This window comes from Carya illinoinensis, chromosome 10 (assembly GCF_018687715.1).
Source record: "Carya illinoinensis cultivar Pawnee chromosome 10, C.illinoinensisPawnee_v1, whole genome shotgun sequence".
Taxonomy (NCBI): domain Eukaryota; kingdom Viridiplantae; phylum Streptophyta; class Magnoliopsida; order Fagales; family Juglandaceae; genus Carya; species Carya illinoinensis.
In genome coordinates this window covers 3,811,982-3,837,556 of record NC_056761.1, presented here as the reverse complement: position 1 = coordinate 3,837,556, position 25,575 = coordinate 3,811,982, and the positions used below count along the sequence as shown (strand labels likewise).

The 25,575-nt window shown below is 36.1% G+C and overlaps 1 protein-coding gene across 1 annotated transcript; it reads left to right on the top strand.

Moving 5' to 3' along the window:
* The first annotated feature begins 22,765 nt into the window (after positions 1 to 22,765).
* LOC122278730 (UPF0481 protein At3g47200-like) lies at positions 22,766 to 24,934 on the top strand. Its single transcript, XM_043088913.1, has one exon. The coding sequence runs from the start codon at positions 22,997 to 22,999 to the stop codon at positions 24,470 to 24,472; it is 1,476 nt and encodes a 491-aa protein (XP_042944847.1). The 5' UTR covers positions 22,766 to 22,996; the 3' UTR covers positions 24,473 to 24,934.
* Positions 24,935 to 25,575: the final 641 nt, after the last annotated feature.

The following is a 25,575-nucleotide window of genomic DNA, read 5'->3' as shown; positions in this document are numbered from 1 at the left end:
GGAGCCGTCACCCAAACTGACATAAAAAAGCATCACATAATGTATTTTGTGTCGGTTTACTATACAACCATCATAAAAAGTTTGTTTGTGACTATTGGAAGTTTGCTGTGAGATGCAATGTGAAGTTTTTTGTGATAGTCAAATTCTGCCACAGAAAATATGTTCAAACGTTTACTAGACCAATTAGTATTCGAACGATAAATATCTGATGTTCGATATTTTTCATTCGAACGTTTTGTTTTTAGGTTTGAACATACACACATTTGAACGTTTATAATTTGACGTTTGAATGTTTCTTTCGCACATTATTGGGTAATTGTTTGAACGTAAAAAATTAAAATTCAATTGTAATAGAATGAGTTCAAATGTTTGGGTATATACGTTTGAACGACATATCGACCGACAAATCGCGTCAGTACAGTAGAATGCCATCAAGGTTGGCCATTGTTTAGAAATCCTAAACAAAAATGTCAACAGATTGACTGACAAATTTCATACTTTTGTAAACCATGATTTCTGAGTTTTTTTGCACTTTATTTATATTTTGCTATTTTTCTTTTACTTTATGTAATGAACAATATCATTTAATATATCTAGTATTTTTGTATTTCAATTGTCAATCTTTTTTAATTTGAACATTTATTTTTAATTTTAAACTTTAAGTAATGAAAAAAAAAAAACTCCATTTCTAAATGAATAATGAGTCAAAAAATTCAAATTATCTAGTGTGATTTATGTAATGAATAAATTTTTTATTCATATTTTGCATTTTCTTTTATATTTTATGTAACGAAATGAACAATATCATTTAATATATCTAATGTTTTTATTTTTCCACCACCAATTTTTTTAATTTGAAATTCCATTTTAATTTTAAAACATTTAACATTCGAACGTTAATGATTATCATCCAAACATTAGAACGAATAACTTAGATGTTCGCAAGTACGTGGGCTTTACGTTCGAACTTACATAAAACGTTCGAATGTCAAATTTTATATGTTCGCATGTAACCATTCCAAAATGATATCGTATGTGTTACGTTTGAATAAAACATTATCATAGTTCAAATGTATAACTATTTCTCGTCCACTTTTAGTAATGATTTCTTGACTGTCACAATTTTAAACTGTCACAAAAACTCAATAGTATTTTAGAATGGACACCTCTCTCTCTCCAGTGTACCAATATTGATGTATTAGTTCTTTTTCTTGCAAGGCAATGAAGAATGCCAACGTACTGACATAATATGATTTTTAACAGAATTTAATTTCATATATTTCTTTTTAATCAAGTCTTGCATATTAGCTCTTTTTTAACCAGACAAGATTAGTAGACAATTTTGTCCCGAACTACCTTTAATAACCGGACATTTTGTGGCTACACAATTTGTTTCAGACAAAATCATATAAACATGACTTAAGTGCTGCAAACTTAATATATATGTGTATATATGTATGTATAGGTTTTAAGGATCAAAGTGGTGTAGAGTTTTTAGGGTAACGTATCATGTATGTTTCGTGAAATTCCAACCATTGCTAGTAATTAATGTAATTAATGATCATTTATTTTGCCGCACCAACATTTTGTTTCTTTCAAATTTCAAATTATTCAATTATGTTTGGTAAATATCAATGTCAAAATGATAAATATTTGAGTTTTCAAGCAATTATAATAAATGCTTTTTGGACAAAATTCGGCCTATTAGCGAAATATTTTAGAATAACGGTACTTGAGATTTAGCTAAATCGACTAAGTAATTTACCCAAATGAGGACTTTTTTTTAAAGAATCTAATATTGTTTTCGACATTCATGTTCCAAAAATAAGATGCTTGAAAATCTCTAATTCTTTGAAAATGTAATGAACTTAAAGGATGCATGATGAAATCTAACCGGTATTTTCATGTCGTGAAATTCACAATCTTTTGGGAGATAATGTCACTTTGAAAATGTAATGCTCCCACGGCTTTCCCAATGGGGCTACCGTGTCTTCGTGGGGGAAATCCAAGAACTCCGCCACAAAGTCTGCCAGTGCTTGACCTTTAACTGCTCTTCTTGGTTCAAACTCTAGATCAAACTCACTCAACTCGATTTCCCATCCTATTAGTCTTCTTGTACTGTCTGGCTTCCTCAGGGTTTTTGCTAACGGAGCTTCTGTAAGCACCCTTATTGTGTGGGCTTGGGAGTATAGGCTGAGCTTTCTAGCCGCCATTACCAAGGCAAAGGCTAGCATTTCCTTCCGAGAGTATCTTACTTCTGCTCCTTTAAGAGCCCGACTTATGTAGTACACGTGATGTTGTGCAATCCCTTCTTCTTTTACCAGGATGGTGGACACGGTGTGTGAGGATACTGCTAGATATGCACTGAGCACATCACATTTCTCTGGCCGCTTCAGGAGGGGCAGACTAGCCAGGTACTGCTACAACTTCTTGAATGCCACATCACACTCTTTGTTCTAGGGATGCCCTTTCCATAGTACTTGGAAAAAAGGGAGGCACTTGTTTGTTGACTTGGCTATGAATCTTCCCAGGTGGCCACTCTACCCTTCAGTCGTTGAGTTTCATTTAGACTTCTCAGCAGCTTCATGTTGAGTATGGCTTCTATTTTTTCTGGGGAGGCTTCAATTTCTCTCTCAGACACAATGAAACCTAAGAACTTCCTGACTAGACTCCAAAGGCACACTTTGTTGGGTTCAACCTCATTTTATAGTGGCGTAAGATCCCGAATGTTGTTCGCAAATCATCAAGGTGTAGGGCGGAGGGCGGGCTCTTTGCTTTTTATCAACAAGTCTTCTATGTAAACCTCCATGGACTTCCCGATTTGTTCCTTAAACATCTGATTTACCAACCTCTGGTAGGTTTCCCCTGCATTCTTCAACTCGAAGGGCATGACCTAGTAGCAATACAATCATTGGTCTATTATGAACGAGGTTTTTTCCTCATCTGCTGCGTGCATCCATATTTGGTTGTAACCCGAGTATGCATCCATGAAGCTGAACATACGATGTCCTGCAGTTGCATCCACGATAACGTCGATGCATGGTAATGGGAAGCTGTCATTTGGGCAAGCTTTATTCAGATATGTGAAGTCCACGCATATCCTCCATTTTCTATTCACATTTTTCACCAAAACCACGTTGGACAGCCATTCTGGATAGTGGGCTTCCCTAATAAAACCAGCTGCATGCAATCTTTCTACCTCCTCGCTAATGGCGGCATACTTCTCCGTACTAAACAATCTTCTTTCTGGAAAACTGCCTTGTGCATAGGGTCCATGTCCAAGCAGTGTTCAATGACATCATTGTCTATACCAGGCATTTCTTCGTGGCTCCATGCAAAGACATCCATGAATTCTATCAACAACTACTTCTTGGCCACCGGTGGGACTTGTGTCCCAATGTGTGTGGTAGTTCCTGGGTGGTCCACATATAACGTCACAAGCTCTAATGGTTCATTGACTTCATCATGTTGCTGACTTTGATTGTACCTGACCTCCACATCTTTTTCTAAAGTCACCTCCAACGGTGGTGCAAAGGGTGGTGCAGATGCCTTATTTTACTCTGTTACAACACATATTTCATTTCAAACCTTTCTTAGCTCTTGCCCATAGCACTCTTGAGCTAGAGCTTGTTTGTCCCGTGATTCCCCTACCCCGCTATCGGTAGGGAACTTCATCTTAAGGTGGTATGTGGACATCAATGCCCCAAGATAGTTGAGTCTTGGTCTTCCCAATATGGCATTGTAAGAAAATGGAGCTTTTACCACCAAGAAATTGGTCATGGTGGTCGCCGTCTGTGTTCTAGTCTTGGTGGTCACTGGGAGGGTGATAACTCTTACGGGCTGGATGGTGTCTCCCGAGAAACACTTTAATGGTGCTGGGGAGAGCCTTAACTTGCTAACATCGATGCCCATCTTGATAAACACCTCCCAAAATAGTATATCAACTGAACTTCCATTATCCACTAGCACCTGCCTGGTCGTATAGTTGGCTATCATAAGGGTGATCACCAAATCATCATCGTGTGGGTACAGTACTCTTTCTCTATCTGCCTCTCCGAAAGATATTACCATCCGATCATTGTTAAGTTTTTGTTCCTTAAGAGCTCTGTCTACTACAAATACTTCTTCATATCTCGTCTTTCGTGCATACACCATCTGACTGGATGTGGAAACACCACCCCTAGCAAAACCTCTCACTATGGTCCTTATTTCCCCTATAGGCACCCTGTTCCTGTCACCTCTTGGGGGTGCCCTATCTCCCTCGTTCTGGCAGTTACCAGCTTGGTGCCTTCGTTTGGGACTACTGCTTCGTCTAGTCTCTTGCCTAGATTCCTGACACCTTCTTGGCTTTGACCTTTCTACCACCATTCATTCCAATTCGCCTATTCCTGCTAGTTCAGCTACTCTCTTCTTCATGGTCATACAGTCTTCAATCCAATGTGAACTTGTCTGATGATACTTGCAGTCGCGATTGACTGTCTTGAGAGGGCGGCAGTCTTCCCTCTCATTCTCTTCTTCTCGTATATTTAAATTACTATGTACTAGTCTAGGATTGTGATCTGGCCGCTTTTCCCGTACTCTTTCTTACCTACTAGCCTTGGCCTTCCTGTCAACCTGCATGCTCCTTCGCTCGATTTTCTTATCCTTCTTACAAGGATCCACCAAAGCTTGCAGCGTATCCTCTACATTAACAAAATCATCGGCCCTATCCATGAATTCCTTGAGGGTGAAAGGAGTATTTTGGGGCTAGCTCCGCCATAAAGGGACTGTATGGCCATACTCATCTCAGAAGGGCGACCAGAGTAATTTTTTCATCCTGGTCATCCATTGTCAACCGTTCTTTGTTGAAGTGGGTAAGGTAAGCCTTCAGGTTCTCATCCTCTTTTTTCTTGACTATTAGTAGGTAAGCGGCTGGGTGCCAACGCCTCCTACTAGGCATAAACTGGGTTAGGAACTGATTTGCCAATTCTTCGAAGCTATCTATCGACTTTGGCCTAAGGGTCTCAAATCATCCCCTTGCTGTCTCCTTCAAGGTCAAAGGGAAAGCTTGGAATGCAATCTCACCCGAAAAACCGTGGAGCGTGATGTAGGTTTTAAAGTTTTCCAAATGATCTACTGGATCTTTGGATTCATCATACATGTCTATTTAGGGAACTTTGAATTTTGACGGGAGCGGCATGACCATAATCCTTGCGCTATATGGCAGATCTATCTGGTACTTTCTTGCCAGTTCCTTCAATTCGTCATGCATCATTTCCTTCTTTGTTCGCCCCATATTTGCCTCAATATTGCAGTGTGCCTCCCCCTCGCCCAGCTCACTGTGAGTAGGCATAGCGGTATCACCAGATTTAGCATTCTTCCATCACAGGTCGTCATTTTCTTTCTGCAAGGTTTCCATGGCTTCCAACACCTTCCTCAGTCTCTCCTTCTCTAGTGCTAATCGTACCTCCATAGATGGCGGCAATGTATCCATCGCTCAACTTGCTACAGAACGTGTTACAGTTGGCTTGTGAGAACCACATTGAATAATTATAAATTCCACAAACGACACCAATGTTAAGGATGTGTCCCACTTCCCTTTTGCAACCGTTCGTTCACGTACTGTTAAGAGGCTTCGATGTGATCCACTTGGAAAAACTCCGATGCCTAAGTCAGAAAATGTCATAAAAAAATTCAGAAATCAAAAAGAGAGTTCGATCACTTACTATCAAGGGTTTCCTGATATATATAAACTAATGCACAATACTTACCTTATTCAAAATTTATCGGTGTGAATCATCACTCAATACTTTGAATGATCATGCAACTGCATGAGGTCTCTATCCTTCCATGAAAGATAGCGTGGTACATGTATAATTTCGATTCACTTTGGACTCTTTTATTCCCTTTAATTAGCCAAGAACCTCTCCTATAAGCTTTACCCTTTTTGAACTTTCGGTTTAAATAGGCCCTCCGGATTATGTTGATAAATGAAAATTAAAAAAAAAAAAAATTAACAAGTATTGTTGGTTGGGAAATGCTAGATCCCCTGCTAGGAGCTGTAGCTCCTAGTGATTTTTTTTTTTCCCTTAAGGATTAAGAAAATTTTGTTTAATATTATTATGAATTTTTTAATTTTTTTAAATGTTTAAAAGTATTAAAAAAGATATGAAAAAAAAAAAATTCCGAAGTCTAACGGGAGCTGGCACTAGAAGGGTCCTTGACCTTGTTGGTTACTTGAGGCTAGGGGTGTGCAAATTTCTGAAAATTCCGACTCCGACCGAATTCCATTCCGACTTCGACTCCATCGGAGTTGGAAGTTTCGGAATACGGAGTTGGAATCGGAGGCACTCCGAAAATGGGGTCGAAGTCAGAGTCGGAGTCAGCATTGGCTCCGAATTCCGACTCTGAACTCTGACTTTTAAAAAAATAAAAACAAAGATTCAAAACGATGTCGTTTTGAATCTTTGTTCCCCCCCCCCCCCTTAACTTAAACGACGACATTCCTTACCACAGGAACGACGTCGTTTGCTTTGATCTTTTATACCTAATCGGCTAATCCCCCTTTCTTCTTCGATTCTTCATTTCGTTTGTCCCGACTCGTGAATCCGATCCCTTGCTCACCGACTCAGCCACCGGCTGGCCCCTTTCTTCTTCTCCATTCTTCTTCATTTCGTCGCCCGTTGCTCACCGACTCAACCACTGCCAGTGCCCACGCCGCCATGTTCACAGAATCACTGTGCCGCTGCCCACGCCCCACGGCGCCACGCCTCACCTAGTCACTCGATTCACTCCTCAGTGCAGTGGCGGCAACTGGATAGCCTTGCCCCAGAAGATAGGTACGTAGTTATAAGAGGGTGTTTTAGGCTTTTAGTCCAATGAGTATCGGTATCCCATGCTTTTTTTATCACCATGCTTATGCTACATGAGGGATCTATTGTATGAAGATTTCAAAATTTGCCCTATGTGTATTAAGAGTATTGGAGAGTGGTTTGAGGTGTGGATTGAGAGGTGGAAAATTTTTGGTATTGGAAGTCTGGAAGATGCATTGTCCACGGAGGACTCCATGTCTATTGTTAGTATCATGTGAATTTAGAACCACTGTAACCAAGGTCTTGAAAACCAAAGTCCACCTTGTGACTTGGCGCGACCCACTTGCCAATTGGGAACAAGACATATCAAGAATGGGGTTGGAACATTTTCCAAGCATTTGAAAAGAACACTTTGTTTGTGAACTCTTTATGAAAATCTTGGTTGGGGGATCCCAACAGTGGAGCCTTTATACCATTTTAATCCTGAATTATTTCGTCAACCCTAACATTCCCAAAGTACGAGTTCTCTGCTACTTTGATCTTATGGTTTGCATATCTACTAATCCTTTACGAAAACATAACAACATGCTTTATGTCAACTATCATACGCTGCATTCTCAATTCAAGTATAAAGATGAAACCTCATATTGATCAACTCATATGTTAAAGTCTATCAAATCTAAAACCTCAGGTTTATTAAAACTCATTCCATGAAGTCTGCAGAATTTAAACCTCAAATGTCATAAAAATTATTTCTCAACGTCGACAGAATGTAAAACCTTAGAAGATTTCAAATACTCAATTCATAAAGTCTGCAAAATCTAAAACCTCATATTTGAAAAACTCAATCCTTAAAGTTTGTAGCATATGAAACCTCAAATGTCTTTAAACTTAGTTCTTAAAGTTCGTATAATCTAAAACCTTTGATTTTATCAAACCCATATATTAAGGTTTGCAGAATTTGAAACCTCAAATGTCATAAAAATCATTTCTTAAAGTGCGCATAATCTAAAACCTCATATTTGATCAAACCTATATATTAAACTCTATAGAATTTAAAACCTTATCTTTCTTAAAAATCATTCAGTAAAGTACTCTCAATTAATAAATTCTGCAAAATCTAAAACTCTCAGATTTCAAAATCTTAATCATAAAGTCCGTAGAATCTAAAATCTCAAACGTCATAAAATATATTTCTTAAAATTTGCATAATGTAAATTAATCTCAGATTTCATCAAACCCACATATTAAAGCCTGCAAAATCTAAAACTTGTCACTGATATCAATTGCAACGCCCTAATGGAAGAATTAACTCGCATGGCCTATACGCCTAATGGTCAATGCAAAAACTAACCGTGGATTGTGTTTGGCGGAATTAATCTTCATGTCTCTTCTTGAAATTATTATGCTTTTCTCCTCCTTTTTTTAAAGCTTTCTTTTGATACCCAACTTCATATTTTAGAAAAGAATAAAATGGCAATAAAAAAAGGTATATATGTAATCTGATATATGTTTAATTTAATGGCAACTAAAGAAAATATTAGGATATATGATATTCCTGGATACTGAGTTTGAAGTCAGAACATCCAAATATCTCATTCCAATGAAACAATACAGAGGATGGACCGGATGGTAACAAATAAAGTAGTCTTATTGGGATAGTGAAGTTATAGTTGTGAATTATTTCCCTTTTGTTTTTTTTTTGATAAGTAAATTCTCTTTTATTTTTAGAACCGGACTATTAAAGGCTAAAGCATTGGCTGATTTGTTGATTCAAAATAAGTAACCTTCTGATAGTGAAGTGATATCTACCATATGGTTTTTTTTTTTTTTTTGCACTGAAATATTCATTTAATCATTTTGCCCAATTTTTATCACCATATGATAAAGACAATATTATCACCATATGCGGTATATGCTAAGATAAAAAATAAATAATAAAATATATTTATTTATATCACATAATATTAAAATAGATGTACCGAATTCAAACCATAACTCTACTTGTCTATTGCTATTGCTTGGACTTAATGGCGTGTAGATGTCTATAGGTGCACTTGGTTGGGCTTCTATAAAGAAGAGTGGCTTCATGTTATTTATTTTTGCATTGCTGAGCTTGATGGGGGTAGGTTTGATTGGGCCTTGACCTTCCTTTGAGTTGGAACTTTCTGATTTTTTAATTCCAATGCATGCCTTTCTTTTTGGGGATCTATTAAATTAACCGATTCTCCCTCCAACTATTTGACATATTACACACACACATATATATAGCATATACATGAGATCGAGCAAGAATTTATTCCTAATTTGGTTCTAGCATTAATAGGTTAATTAAAGGGAGTAACGTGGGCAGCCATGCATGCTGGTGATCAGTAGTTGCTTCCCCTGGTTTCTATTATATATATATATATATATATTAACATTTTATGTAGCCTAGCTTCTGTAACATCTCACACCATCCATGATATGCTTCTGTGATAGCTCCAAGTGCTACAAAGAAGAAAACAGCTGTATATAGTCGGTCAGTTATAACATTAATCATGAGACTATTTTAATTCTAAGGCAGTTATAACATTAATCATGAGACTATATTCCAAGAAAACATTGCCAACCATTACCTTGTTAGCTCTTACATACTCAAGTTTTTTATTTTTCTATTTATATTAACTGTTTATTTTATTTTATTTTATTTTTGATAGATATGGAAGCTTCACCTAGTGGAAGGTCAAAAGGGAATCTAAGTGACACAATCCCGTCACCGAGGCCGAGATCTAGACCCACTTCTAAAGCAGCTACATCTTGTGCAAGTAGCCGATCCCCCATGCCAGTAGACATAGAAGATGAGGATGAGTTTAATGAGGATGAGGAGATGGGTATTGGGGATCTACCACCTCTATTTGCAGCTCCATCTCAGCCATGAAATAGGTCAAAAAGGTCTTGGACCTGGGAGCATTTCACCAAGATCCCTGGTAATCGTGAGAACCCACAGGCGAGATGCCACCACTGTGGGGCACTATGTGGATGTCATTCAAAGAGGCAAGGCACTGTTGTCTTAATAGCCTATCTTGGGGGTTGTCAACGATATAAAATGTCGAAGGGAGAGGCAATCAATGATCAGACCAAGCTCAGTTACGAAGCTTCTACGGCCACTGATGGTACACAGATTAAGAAAATGATCATCCCTCAATACAGTGAGAAATTGGTGAGGGATATGCTTGCAGAGATGATAATTGAAGATGAGATGCCTTTTACCACAGTCGATAAAAGAGACTTCCGAAAGTTTGTCAAGACTATTGAGCCACGATTTCCATTGCCATCACGGTATACGGTGATGCGGGATTGTATGAAGAAGCATGCAAAAGAGAAGGCGGAGATGAAGAAGATGTTCACTACCACTAACCAGAGAGTGTCATTTACGACTGACACATGGACTTCTATATAGAACATTTTCTACATGTGTATCACAGCACACTACATTGATAGTGAATGGAATTTGAGAAAACGGATTATTGGGTTCAAAGAGATTATTGATCATAAGGGAGCATCAATTGGGGCACTGATGGATGATTGTTTAAAGGACTGGGGAATTCAAAAGGTTCTATGTATTGCAGTTGACAATGCCAGTGCCAATGACACCGCAATTGAATGGTTCAAGAGGAATACGAGTATGAAAGCTGATGTCATCCGCAACCACGAATTTATTCATGTTCGATGTTGTGCTCATATCTTCAACCTGATTGTCAGCGAGGGGTTAAAAGAGGTTGATGATTCCATTACCAGAGTCTGCAACATTGTGCGGTATGTGAGGGCTTCCCCTCAAAGGCTTGCTAAGTTCAAGGCAATAGCAAGCCGGCTTGGAATTTCATGTTCTAAGACATTGTGTTTGGATGTTCCGACTCGATGGAACTCAACATACCTTATGTTGGATGTGGCACAAAAGTACCAAAGAGCATTCGAGCGGATGGAGGTCGAGGATGGGGCACTTAAGTATGCTTTGCTGGAGCTTGCAGGAAAGGGGCTTGGTGCGCCAGACACACATGATTGGACTAGTGTGGGGCACTTTGTGAGATTTTTACAAGTTTTTTATGATATGACTGTGCGGATATCTGGATCCGCATATACAATTGCAAACTTATTCTTCAGCGAGCTCTCAGAGCTTCACTACCACTTACAAGAAGATTGTACGGGTTCATGCGGATTATTATCTGGTATGGCTATGAGGATGCAGGCCAAATATGATAAATATTGGGGGGATGTTGAGAAAATAAATAGATTACTTTTTGTGGCTGTAATCCTTGACCCCCGATATAAGTTGGCCTTGATAGAATTTTGGGCAAATTCCACAATGGGGGCAGTGAAGGCTGTATGGTTTATTACATGGCTTAAAAGGGATCTTGATGACTTATATTCTCACTACAATAATAGTGGTCAGCCTTCATCCACAACGGACACCTCACACTTGAGGCCGACACCTCTATTCGATGACCGTAGTTCAGATGACTCATTAAATCCACCTCGTCGAGGTTATAATATTGTGAATCAGTATCATCAGCTCGTTGCAAGGAGGAATATTATGCAGTGTACTTCTGAGATTGAACAGTATTTTATGGAAGAGGTCGAGGCACCTAGCGAGTCATTTCAGCTTTTAACTTGGTGGAAGGTTAATTCCACCAAGTATCAGATCCTTTCTCGTATTGCCCAAGATGTGATGGCCATTCCAATCACTATGGTTGTCTCTGAGTCAGCATTTAGTACTGGAGGTCGAGTATTGGATTCTTACTGGAGTTCATTGTCACCGTCAACTGTGGAGGCCCTCGTTTGCACACAGAATTGGTTAAGTGATACGCCCATTGGACTAGATACCATTGGTTTTGATCCTGATAGCTATCAGCTTGAATCGGGTAACTTTATTTGAGTATTTTAATTGATTTATTTAATTCTTTTTATGATTTCATAAATCTATTAACCTTATACTTTTTATGATTTCATAGATATAATTGTGGAGTGTGCCTAAGTTGATAAACTCGGGATTAAAAAATATTGGTTAGAAATTATAATCATTTCTTTCTGAATCATTTTTTTTTCTGAATCATTTTTTTTTCTTTTTATTGATTGTGACTTTTTATTTTAATTTCAGGTATCACCAACGACAAACCACGATGTATTGGAAGATGTTTTGCAGCACCTCTGTATTGGAATATGTATTGGAAGATGTTTTTATTTTGGTATTGGAAGATGTGTTTAAACTATTATCAATTTTTTGGACAATTGTATAAGAGTTTCTTAAAAATGTAATATGTATTATATATATATCATTTTTTTTAGATTTCGGAATCGGAATCGGGCGGAGGTCGGAGCCCGATTCCGATCGAAACCTATCGGAACTTCGACTCCTAAACGGAGTCGGAGTCGGAGTGACCTTCCGGTTCCGACTCCAGTCGGAGTCGGAGGTCGGAAATCTCGATTCCGACTCCGTCGGAGTTGGAGCCCAGGCCTACTTGAGGCTTTTCGATGTGGTTTGACTACACTGTTGTAATAAAGAAATTGCTCAGGTTTAGTGGCCAGGTTGTAACTTCCTTTTTTATAGGTATCTGTTCATGTCAGAGTTGTGGAACATCCTCAAACTCCCAAAAAGAAAAATATTTTGACCCGGGGTCGGGTCGACACGTCCTGTTGTTGGGCCGAAATCCAGTTTGGGTGGGTCGGGTTGCAGGGCTAGGGCTCAAGACAATCAAGCAAGTCTACGTCAAATTCATCCACCCAATGGCCATAATTATTGGGCCGAATCAATTTGGGAGATGGATCAATCGCGCATACTTTGTGAAAGAAGTCTAGAAGTTTGAATATCAAATTGAAACACTGTTTCCTATGCGCCGTTTGTGTTTTAATATATCATTTTTTAAATTAAATTAAAATTTAATTTTTTTAGACAAATAATAATTTATATGCTATAAAAAAATCTTAAATTAGAATCTTGGCTCTATATTTTATCTTATTTAATTATTTATTCTTGATGTAGAGAGATTCAGGTCTGATTATTTTGTATTAGTAGATTACACGTTAATAGTGTTGGACATCCTTGACAAGGCTTATCAATGTAAAAATAGAAGAAAACTGTGGAGATTGCTCGGATTAGGGAAATATTGTATATGGGTCAATATTTTGACCATAACTTTAATACGGATATCTGGATTGTGCATATAACTCCAATTAAGAAAGTTCTTTTTAATGTGTGACCACACTACAATTAGTGGTCACATTACAATTGTTGGTCACCGTTTTAACCCTGAAATAAGCTGTTTTTCCCTCCAAATTATCAATTTAAATTATTATTTTTCTGTTATAGTAATATTTCATTGTCATATTTAGAAATGATTCTTATTTTGATTTGGATAAGATAAGATGAGATGAGATAGTTTTAAATGAAAGTTGAATAAAATATTATTATAATATTATTTTTTAATATTATTATTCTTTTGAGATTTTAAAAAATAGAATTATTTATTATATTTTGTGTGAAAATTTAAAAAAATTGTAATAATGAAAAGAAATAAGATGAAACACTTTCACTATCAAACGGGACCTATATATAAAGGATCTTAAATATGCAATGTAAAATCTCATGAGTTCATATATATATAATATTTCAAAAATCTTCAAATTAAAGTAGTACTTCCACGTAACGTAAAAGTTGAGCCCTAGCTAAAAGAATGATTAAATTGCTATAATTTAACATCTATTGTCTTATGAACGATTGGCATATATAACATCTGAATCAATTCCTTTATCAGGATGTATATAAAGGAAATCTTGATTTTAAAATATTTGTACGTACAATGGAATAATGGCACAAACTTTCTCACCCTGGAGTACTTTTTAATTGCCCGACTCTTTTTTCTTTCCTCAAAGTTTTAATACCAAACTTGTTATGTTAATAAAGACCCCAACGTACTTCCGTGTATCATGTATGAAATTCTAATCGTTTGAAGCATACACTAAACTAATTGCTTTTAAATAATGGGTGAATGAATATGTATCATGGCTCACAAAATATGTTGCCTTAGACACAATTGCCTGCCTAATTATTCATGCGTGTCCACACCTGCCTTGACGGATACCAGGAATATTGTAATTACTGCGTATTTAACTTATCTTCATACAATGAGCCTATTTCGGACCAAGAAAGTTTAAAGGAAAAATGCTTCCATCATATTAAAGTGAATTTGATACCTATCTTGCTTGACGGATAAAGCCATGATAGGTACAGTACTCATCAATGCATTGACAACTTTATTCATAGAAGTGTACTACTGCGGGTAATTAAGCTCTCATGAACAGGTTTCAATTGGCAGTACTCCTTTTAATTAAATATTTCCAAATATTTCTAGATTATTTCATACATTACAATATTGCTATATATATGTGAAAATTCATGAAATATAGTTAACTTGTTGCATCGGGGAACTGTGTGCATTTGATTCCATTGTTTTATCTGACAAAAAAGAATGCCCAATGCATGTTTAGCTGATTACTAAGCTTAGGGAAAAAATTTAGAAAGACTTGGAAATAGAACTTTGTTGAGGTTGTACGAAACATTCTCCAGCTTACTAACATACTTCACTTGTTTAGGTAATTAATGACTTTTAGAAAAACAAACAAAAGAAATTCCTTTAGGTTACTGGAGACATTTATACATAGGCCTCTATCCCCTGCATCTCCTGATGTATATGACATTTAACTCTCGTTTGCAGGACGAAGGCTCTATGATGTGTACTGGCCATGCCTGTGCATGGGCTACTGAATATCTGAAGATGAATGTTGCGGTAACATCACTACAGGCCCCAGGCTGCTGCTTTGTAAAAGAGTGATGATAAATATAGTTTTAAGATATGTAAGTTTTATGTATTTCTTTAAAAAAAAATTGGATTACACTATTAGAAAAGTGATTTTTTCATTAATTTCAATATTCATCCAATTTTTTAAAGGGAGTATGCAGAATTTACACACTCTAAAACTACAAAAAATTAGATATGCTGCTTTAATAATTAGTTGTGGAGTTCTTGATCATTTTTTAGATACAAGTTTAGACCAGATGCATGTCCACATATTTTATATTTGTGTCATGCATAGGAAGTTTGATGAGGTCAAGACATTCTCGCCCTTTTTTAAAGCGGCAATCTAACACTACAAAAAAAATTAGTAGATTGGGCTATTTTTATTTCCTACAAGACAAATATAGCCGGAAATAGATAACATCTTCATTTTAGTCGAAATCTTGTGGCTAACTGGGAAAGGAGCCGGTATTAAACACTTTTTCCCGCGAGTTTTGGTCGCTGGAAATAATCTTGCCAAAAATACATCCATTCCGTAATCTTACGTTGTGTTAATAACTTGTTACGGCGAGAAAGGTTTGCCACAATTTCATTGGCCCATTTAAATGACTTATTACCGCGACTTCTAGTCGCCGTATTAACTCTTCTAAATAACCTTATTACTTCTTCGCCCTTTCCGTCACTCTCGCCCCTTCGTCTCTCTCCCTCCCTCTCTCTCTGTCTCTCTAGGGATTTAACATTCTCCCGGGATTTCCAAACGATGCCACCGACGCTGTCGTCTCGCCGTCGTCCGTCTTCTCGTCTTCGCCGGTCAGTTTCTCTGACTTTATCTATCACGCTCTCTCTCTCTCTCTAACTCTCGCTCGGATTCACCAAGGTTACTCTCTCTCTCTCTCTCTCTCTCTCTCTCTCTATATGTGAGCTTATAGCTTTCCGATTTGTGTAGTTTTTATCTTAGATGTTTATTCTTTTTCTTTTTTTTGGAGTAGTCCGATTTGTTTTTGAGTACCACTCTAGTCTAAGCTTCGCAGTGCACTGATGCTGCATTTGGCTTGGAAATTTAATTAATCTAGGAATCTAATTTCAAGGTATTACATCTCATGGATTTTCAACTCCACAAAAATATAACTCCATCACTCGGATCGGTTGGAATTCACTTGGACTTATGAATTAGAGAAACAAATTGATTGGTTATTCCTCTCCATTCATATATCTCTTTTCCCAATTTCAGTCTTGATTAGTTTATAAGATTGAATGGCCAATTCTCCTCTGGACCATAGGGATGATCGAATATATTTTTTCTTATATTGTAGCTCTCATTTTTCAAAAGAAAAAAAAAAATACTACAAACTGATGAGAACTAAGGGACAAACCTTCTTTAGCAAGGCTTTTACACGGTCATATGCTTCTCTTAGGAGTTTCACCACCTGCACAACCAATGCAAGAAATTTAAATAAACTAAACGTATGTCTACCACTATTAATAAATCACAAGAACCCCAGATTCCACAAACATACTTCAGCATCAATACGTGATTGCATTTCTGAACTTGGCTGCTCATTGATGTGAACTGGCCCAATCGTGTCACTCATCCCACAATTTTTGTTTTTTTTAAATAACCTCTGTATTTTACTTATGATCTCCAACCATACAAATTTTATCTTTTTCCAGACTATTTATAATGAAATCTGGGACTTCTACGATCCAAACCCTTTCCTCATGAGAGCAGGCATCTATTATTAAGCACCTGTCATCAATTAAATGACCATAGTAGGACAAAATCTCTTCTTCACTCTTACTGCCATGAATCATGGTGATGGCCTTTGCATAACCCTCTGAAAGTTAAGATCTCTGCACAGATCTCTGCATGGCATTCTGCAACCTCTGGTATCTGAACATTGCTATCACAAACAAAGAATTCCCATAAGCTGGAACATTGCTATCTGAACATGGCATTCTGCAACCTCTGGTATCTGAACATTGCTATAACAACCTCTGGTTCTTATCGCTTTGTTTTCTGCCTTACCTATACCTAAATTGTCATTTCATTTGCTGCAGGGATTTAGTTGTTCCAATGAGATGGCCAATTGGCTCAAGTAGTTGTCCTGAAGCTAAACTTGTGCAGTCATTGTTAGAACCGTTAGCTCCACTCAGTCTGAGGGGTGATCCAGAAACATCCTTTCCAACTTATTGGTAACAAGTTCAAAAATTTCAGTAATTATATATAGTTAATTTGTCTTACTTCAGAAGAGAATATCTTTATGCAAGTTTAAAAGTAGATAGCATTGGAGTTTTTCTTTATTGTAGATATTCATTATATTGTCAAGTTGGAGTACTACTGAAATTGCAGTGAGGACTAATAATAAACATTGTCGACATGTTCTATTTTGCTTTAGGTGTGTAGTATGTGGATGATGAGTAACATAAATTTTGGCATTTTAAAATATTCCATACAGATTGAAGAAAAAATAAACATTGAAATCTTCCTTCAAAAAAGGTTCTAATAGCAATTTTCTTTTCCAATTATTTTTCTGGTGCAGATTGTAGCTTACTTAATAGTCACATCCGGGGCAACAGTGTTGCAGATACTGTACTTAGCTTACAATGGTGATAGAGAAATCTCATGGAGTGAAGCATGTAGTTCTACGGAAGGTTTTGCAGTAGAATGAAGCTAGCTTTAGTTCTCCATACCTTGACTCTTTGGTGTCTCATTCTTCTCTCTGTAAGCTCCGCTTATAGGACTTTTATCATGTTGCCTCATTCCCTCCCTTCTAAAGAGGTGGAAGAAGAAATAGCTTAATACTCCTTTGAGTGGTTTTCTTAGGCACTTGGCTCTTAGAATAGCTGGATTTTCCATGAATACTTGTATATATCTATATGTTTCTTTGTAATGAAATAATGAGGGTGATATTAAGAAACAATGCCAAACTGATTTCAAGTTGTTGAAGAAATAATAAACAAAATCATTATTGTATTGTGATATTCAGAGTTTTTTTTGTTTAGAAATTTACTGTTGGCCAAGAAAAATTTTATTTGTAGGGAATGAAATCCATAAACTTTCAATTAATTCTAGAATGCTTGTGAGAAAAATACACATTTTATCATTTGATATGAGTGGATAAAAACCAATACAATTAAAAAAAAATGAAAAAAAATCGGTAAAAAAAAAAAAAATTATGAATAGATGTCGTCAGAAGTATTTGTGGCGGATTTTATACTTTTTGCGGTGACTAAATGTTGCCGGAATAGTAAAATATTTCTGTCGCTGCAGCCGGAAACATTCTTTCTTGGATCAAAATTTCTGGCTACTTTGGGACAATCAATGTTAGCCGGAAAGGAGTATTTGCGGCGAATTGTTGACTTTTTTCGGAGAATTATGTTCGCCGGAAATAAACTTGTTTCTTGTAGTGTAACTACAAATACCATTTCTTAATATAAAATGATCATGATATATGATAATCATTTAATAATTAGTTGAGGAGTTCTCGATCATTGTTTAGATAAAAAGTTTAGAATAAGATGCATGTCCACATTTTATATTTGTGTCATGCATCGGAAGTTTGCAGATGAGGCCAAGACATTCTCTCCCGTTATGAAATCTATAATCTAATTTCGCCTCTCACCAAATGGTCCGTACACGTAGGTCCACCAAGAGATTCAATAGTGGAGTCATAAGAGATTCATTTTACATTTCCAACGCTTGATTCTAAAGAGGTTTATATATCTTCTCTATAACGTGATCCATGATTAGGTCTTTTTGTTTGGGACTCTATCCAATCAATCAACATGATGTAATAAGGACTTATTTGAAAATGGGTCCATATCATATATGTCTCTTGAAGAACCCATTTTTTGGTTCATAAAAGCATCCTCATCGCTTTCAAGCTTATTGGTTCATATAATCTACATCTTAACTTGAGTATTCTCCATCAAAGGATTTTACATAATATTTATGATGTTATCTTTTTACAATGAGAGCATATTGACATCTTGGATGAAATGTATTTACTATTATAAGATTTAGAAGTTGGAAAAAAATCAATGATGCAAAACTTTTTGCATTAATCATATTGAGTAAAAACATCTACTGATATTATTCGATGACTTGTATTTCAAAGATGTGCCTGTAGAGGTCATGATTAGACCCCTTATTAAAAAAATCGAGATAATTTTATTGAGATGATGAAAATCTTGGCTTCGTATAATGATAAATTTGTAAAATTTATTTTGAAAAATGTTCCTAAATTTTCAAAATATATTTCATCCAAAATTCAAAAAGAGATTTTAAAAGTTCTTGCAAAGATTGTACGAAGTAAGATTTGTGAAGATATTGAGAATTCTAAATTTTGCATTATTGTTGATAAGGCACGAGTTGAGTCTAAAAGGAAACAAATGGCTATAATCTTGAAATTTGTTGAAAATTATGGTTTTATACAAGAAGGTTTTTTTGATCCTATACAGAGATTAAAGATGTATTGGCATTGACTCTGAGGAATGAAATATTTACAATTCTTTTTCATCATTGTCTTGATATTCAAAATATTCATGAACAAGGATATATATGAAGGTGCTAGCAATATGCGTGGTGAATGGAAAGGATTGCAAGCGTTGCTTTTTAAGGATAACCCATATGCATAATATTTATGGTCATTGTTTTACTTACCAATTATAGTTAGCATCAGTTGTTGCATCTAGATAGGTGGTTTCTGTTCATAAGTTTTTGAGTTTTTCTCAAATTTAAATTTTATTAGTAATGTAATTGGTGCTTCATGTAAACGTCAAGATAAACTACAAGTTGCTCAAGCAATACAAATTGCACATTTGCTAGCTATTATGAACTTGAAAGTAAAAAATAAGTTAACCAAACTGGCATTGTCTAATGAGCCAGTGATTCTCATTGGAGTTCTCATTTTTATTCTATTTTTAGTCACTATGAGTATTTAGAGCCACTTGCTCGGTACTTTATCAATTTGATATTGATATTCCAAATTTGAGCACTTGTTATGTAGAAGGTCATGGTTGTCACCAATGAGATTACATTACAGTAAAACATCATTAACATTTTGACATATTTAATACTACTATAGGCCTTCAATTGCAGGAGATTGATAGTAGATTTGGTGAAGGAGTGATAGAACTTTTGATCGATACTTAGCTTAGCTTTGGATCCAAAGGATGCTTATAAATCTTTTAATATTGATGATATATGTTGTCTTGTGAAGATATATTGTCCTTTTGATTTTTCTGAAAATGAGAAAATTAGTTTGAGGTTTCAATTTAAGTATTTTGAAGTTGATGCGCTTACTAATCCAAAGTTTCAGAATTTATCATTCATTGCAGACTTATGTCGAAAATTGGTAGAGATAGAGAAATAAAAAAACATACTATCTTATTGATAGATTGATTCATCTTGTTTTGACTCTTTTTTTTTTTTTTTTTTTACTCTTCTAGTATCTATAACAACCAGTTAACGAGCATTTCAACAATGAAAATTGTTAAAATAAGACTTCACAACAAATTGAAGATGAGTTTCTAGCAACTAATTTCGTTGTCTATACAGAAAAAGAAATTGCTAAGAATTTTGGTTTAAATTCAATACTTGATGATTTTGTTTTCTTAAAATAACGTAAGTTACAATTTTAAGTGCTTTGTATTTCTTGTTTGATATATGTGTACGAGTGTCTTTATGTTATATATTTCAATGATATATTATTCTTAGCACATGATATAATTTTTGAAGTACACAAGTTGTATTAGACGTATTTTATTTAAATTTTAAATTTTAGTAACAAATTTTCCTTAAACTGTGTAAGTGTGCCAATCATAATCGAAAATTGTTTTACATTCTACACAACCATAATTGAGAAAGAAACAAATTTTCTTTCAATGGGTATAGCTAAACCTAGTTTTCTATACTAAACTAGCATTCTCCATCAACTTTTGAATTGTTTGATCAAAACATTAAGAGAAAATTCAAAAATAATAAAAAGTGTCATATTAATTTACAAGGTGAGATGAAATCAAGAATTAAGATATAAGTGTAGTATATTTAGTATTATTTCTGGTGTAATTATGTTAATTAGAACGGTTAGCATTGTATCTTTTTATCTTTTCCTCAAAAAAGAAACCTTAGTGAAGAAGATTTGTACATTGATGCATGGAGTTTTCCGCTTTCATAATCGATCGACAATACTATGCGCTAATATATCTGAAACCTGGCTTGACGGAGGATGATCTACTATACGATGGATAAAATCATAAGTAGAAGGTGTTAAAGCAAACATCATGTACCAAGCAAGACTCCTCTTGGAACTTGTTTTCTCCTTTCTTGAAAAAAGAAAACATGAACCAAGCAAGACTCCTCGTGGAATATGTATGTTTTCTCCTTTCTTGAAAAGAAAAAACATGTACCAAGCGTGCTTGCTGCATAAAGATGCACGGAGGAGGAGGGTGAACAGATAGCTATTGGAATCTGCATGCTTTAGAAGATTAGTTCGATCGGTTCCTCCACTTTGTACAACCTAGCGCTTCATAAACTGGTAGGCTGGTAGCTAGTCATGTAAAACAAGTTAATGCTTCACAAAAGTGAGTTCGATTTGATTCCTGTTCGTCGTTGTATTATTAATAAATTAGTTCTGAAATACAAAATTCGTCAAGCGAAAGTTTCCAAGCTGGCCCAGTGGTACCATTAATGTACAACGGAGTATACTACACGGAAGTTAGAATTTTCAAGTCTGAATATTAAAGCTTGGAGCGAGAGATACATAAAGTGAGCCTTACAAATGTTGCCTGATAAATTTATTAAGACATTTACATATCATGATCATTTTATATTGAGAAATGATATTTGCAGTTAGATTGCAGTTTTAATAAATTAAGGGTGAGAATGTCTTGGCCTCATCAAACTTCCGATGTATCATCAGATATAAAACATCTATTGTCTTATGAACCATTGGCATTTATATATAACATCTTAATTAATTCCTTTATCAGGATAAAGGAAATCTTGATTTTAAAATATTTGTACGTACAATGGAATAATAGCACAAACTTTCTCACCCTGGCCGGACTACTTTTTAATTGCCCGACTCTTTTTTCTTTCCTCAAAGTTTTAATACCAAACTTGCTATGTTGATAAAGTTTCCTCAAATTTCTATATGTTGCCTTAGACACAATTGACTGCCTAATTATTGATCATATGTGTCTCGATCATCTCCGGATGTATATGCCATTTAACTCTTGTTTGCCGGACGAAGGGCTATGACGTGGACTGGCCATGCCTGTGCATGGGCTGCTGAAAATCTGAAGATGAATGCTGTGGTAACATTACTACTGGGTACCAGGCCGCTGCTGCTTCGTAAAAGAATGATGTTAGATACAGTTTTAAAATGTGTAAATTCTATATACTTCTTTTAAAAAAAATTGGATTACGTTATTAAAAGAGTGACTTTTTCATTAGTTTCAATATTCATCCATTTTTTTAAAAGGAGTATACAGAACTTACACAACCTAAAACTATAAAAGATTAGATATACTGCTTTAATAATATTTAGTTGTGGAGGTCTCGATCATTTTTTAGATACAAGTTTCGAATTAGACGCATGTCCACAAATTTTATAATTGTGTCATGCATAGAAAGTTTGATGAGGTCAAGACATTCTCGCCCTTTTTAAAGCAGCAATCTAACTACAAATACCATTTTTTAATATCAAATGATCATGACATATAATAATCATTTAATAATTAGTTGAGGAGTTCTCGATCATTGTTTAGATACAAGTTTAGAATCAGATGCATGTCCACATTTTATATTTGTGTCATGCATCGGAAGTTTGCAGATGAGGCCAAGACATTTTCTCCCTTTATGAAATCTATAATCTAATTTCGCCTCTCACCAAATGGTCCGTACATGTAGGTCCACCCAATACTTTCAGAGGGCAAATTAAGGTATTGAAACCTAAATTATGAGTAACTAATTAATTGAAGAGTTCATCCACTCGAAATGTTGGTATCTTGGAGCCGTGCGATACAAGTATAGTAGATTATATTCCGAGCTTGCTAAGTTTGTCAAGCCATGAAATACAGTCGCTTCACTAGTGATGTGTGTGCATATGATTCCAAATAAAATTAGCAACATTTCTATATTTATCAAACTCAAGTTTTCCAAAAGTGCTGTATATTCCAAACTTGCTATGTTTCTCAAGTCATGAAAAATATAGTTGCTTCAGGGAATTGTATGCATTAGTTATTCCGAGCTTTATTAAGCTAACATTCCCAAATTTCTTGAACTAAGGTTTCCAAAAGTACTACTGCCAAATTAAGAACTATAGAACCTAGCAATTATCAGATTGAAGTACTGCGTTGCTACTTGCAATGGCCGAATCGAAGCCTGTTGTTTCCAAAGTGGAGATGCCTTTGAAGAGAGGTGTGATCAGAATAGAAGATGGTGAAACAAGCCAAGGCCACGACAAACGTGTCATTCCCATTGATCAGGAGGCACAGAAGCAGAGCGGTTCAAGCAGAGAGGAAAGGATTAAAATGTTTAAGGAGGAGAATGGAGTCCGAATATCCAAAACACCAAAAATACAGAAGGTTATATTCTTGCTCCGAGATCACAAAGAATTCGTCAAGTACTATGAGCCAAGAGTGGTATCATTGGGTCCTATCCATCATGGAAATGAAAAGTACCAGCTTGCAGAGACGTTCAAGCGTAAACTGGCAAAAGTATTTGTCGATAGTAGCGGCAAGACTATTGAAGAAATATGCAAAGCTGTTGATGGGAAAATTAAGGAACTCAGGGAGTGCTTCGAGGAGGAGGTGACGAAGAAGTATAACGATGTTGACCTCGCCTGGATATTGGTCATCGACGGTTGCGCAATCCTTCAATACATTGACCTGGCTATTAATGACAAGTTCAAAGATTTTGGTATAAAAAATGACAGTGTAGCCTTTTGTCAACAGGATTTGTTCTTGCTGGAGAACCAAGTTCCCTATCGTCTCCTCGAGTTGTTGATGAGCTCGAGCCCTAAGCCTGTGGAAGACGCGTTGAGGAAATCGGTCGAAAAATTCATTAAAAGAAACCACCACATGGTACTAATGGACAAAAGTCCGGATTCGGAATCTGGGAAGCACCCGACCCATCTTCTCGACCTTCTGAGGTCAAGTCTTCTGGGCAACGCAAAGGAAAATGGAAAAACAGAAGGAAATCTGCCGACAAACCAGGAAGCCAGGGTGAGGAGCTCAGATTCGCAATCGTGTCGCACCGTGCAGGAGATTAAAGCAGCAGGAATCCATGTGAAGCGAAGTAAAGCTAATTCCTTGAGAAACATATCTTTTAGTAGAAAACTGAACCGCCTCCTGGGAGTCCTCTCTCTTCCTCCGCTAATAGTGGATGACTCAACGGGGCCGAAGTTATTGAACTTAATAGCCCACGAAATGTGTCTGGACTTCGATAACGACTTCGGCATCAGCTCTTACGTATCTTTCCTCGATTCACTCATCGATCAAGCCAACGACGTCAAGGAACTGCGGAAAGCACACGTTCTCTTCAACTTCCTCGGCAGCGACGAAGAAGTGGCTAAGCTCTTCAATGAGATAGGCACCGACTTGGTGCCTGACCTCGACGAATATAAGCACGTCAGGACTCAGATTCAGGAATACTACAACAAAAAATGGGGGAAATGGTTGGGCGAATTTGTGCACAATCATTTCAGCAGCCCCTGGACGGTGCTTGCTTTTCTTGGCGCATTACTCGCGCTTGCTCTGAGTGCCACTCAGACTTGGTACGCAGTGGATTCTCCCCCCGGCCCCTGCGATAAGTTCTGCGATAAATTCAATCAAAACTTGTGAAAGGGATATTGATCGATCGAAGGTACTGATAATTAATTTGTTCGTGGTTTTCTTTTGCAACTATCATCATCTTATCTAAAGGAAATGGCTTCTTTGCCTCGATAGGGCGGTTGTTTCCGATTAATAAACGAACCGTAAGAGTTCTGCATTTGTCATGATTTCGCATAAGGTCAATGCTCCTAAGACCATGTTAGTGTATTGATTTGTTTGTTTTGGTTGTGTAACGTGTTTGAGATGAAATAAAATATGATTCAGATATATATCTTGTGTAGGCTGAGCACCGATCGTGTAGGAGTCGGTATTCATCTTTCTCATCTCCCATATATAATATATTTTCTTATGAACGAGAGGCATTATAACATCTTTATTCCTTTTTCAATTTTCAGGATAAAGGAATTAGTCTTACTTAAAAGAATATTTGTACAATGGAATCATGATATACAGCACGCATGCTCTCTCTCTCTTGTATGTAATTTGCCACCCTACCTTAATTAATTACCCCTACTTTTTTAATTTTTTCCCCGATACCAAACTTGCTTTGTAAATGAAGACTCCAGCGTTCGTGCATCCCATGATCCCCTGTATTTCTAATCCGTCTTCTCTCTCTCTCTCTCTGTTTTTTTTTTTTTTATTTTTTCAAATTTATGGCTCATCAAACTGACATCTAAATAACCATCCTAACTAAATTCCTCAAGCTAGAGCTAGTTTCCATCATGTGTTGTGAGGCGTAAACTTTTGTATATACTAGAATGATAATGAAATTGCTAGCTTTAATTAATTAACTATCTTGTTAATATGTGTCCACACTTGATATGGTGGAAGTCAGTAATATAGTTTTTGTGGATTCTCTTTCCTAGTAAGTTCATGACATAGATAACATATCTTTTATACAGCTCATGATATTTAAGTGTCTGGATGATGTATTTTTTATGAGTTTTGCTAAGTACAAGCAAATGCGCTTACTAATCTGCGTATTAATATTGATTCTTTAATATTCAAATTTTAAATTAGCATTGTTTATCATCTACTTGAGAAAAAAATGAAAGCGTGTAATTATTTATCATCTACTTAATTATGATTAATCGTTAAATTTTTATGTTGAA

Bases quoted from the DNA above. Each gene is read 5' to 3' on its own strand.
- LOC122278730 (XM_043088913.1), top strand. From the start codon at position 22,997: ATGGCCGAATCGAAGCCTGTTGTTTCCAAAGTGGAGATGCCTTTGAAG.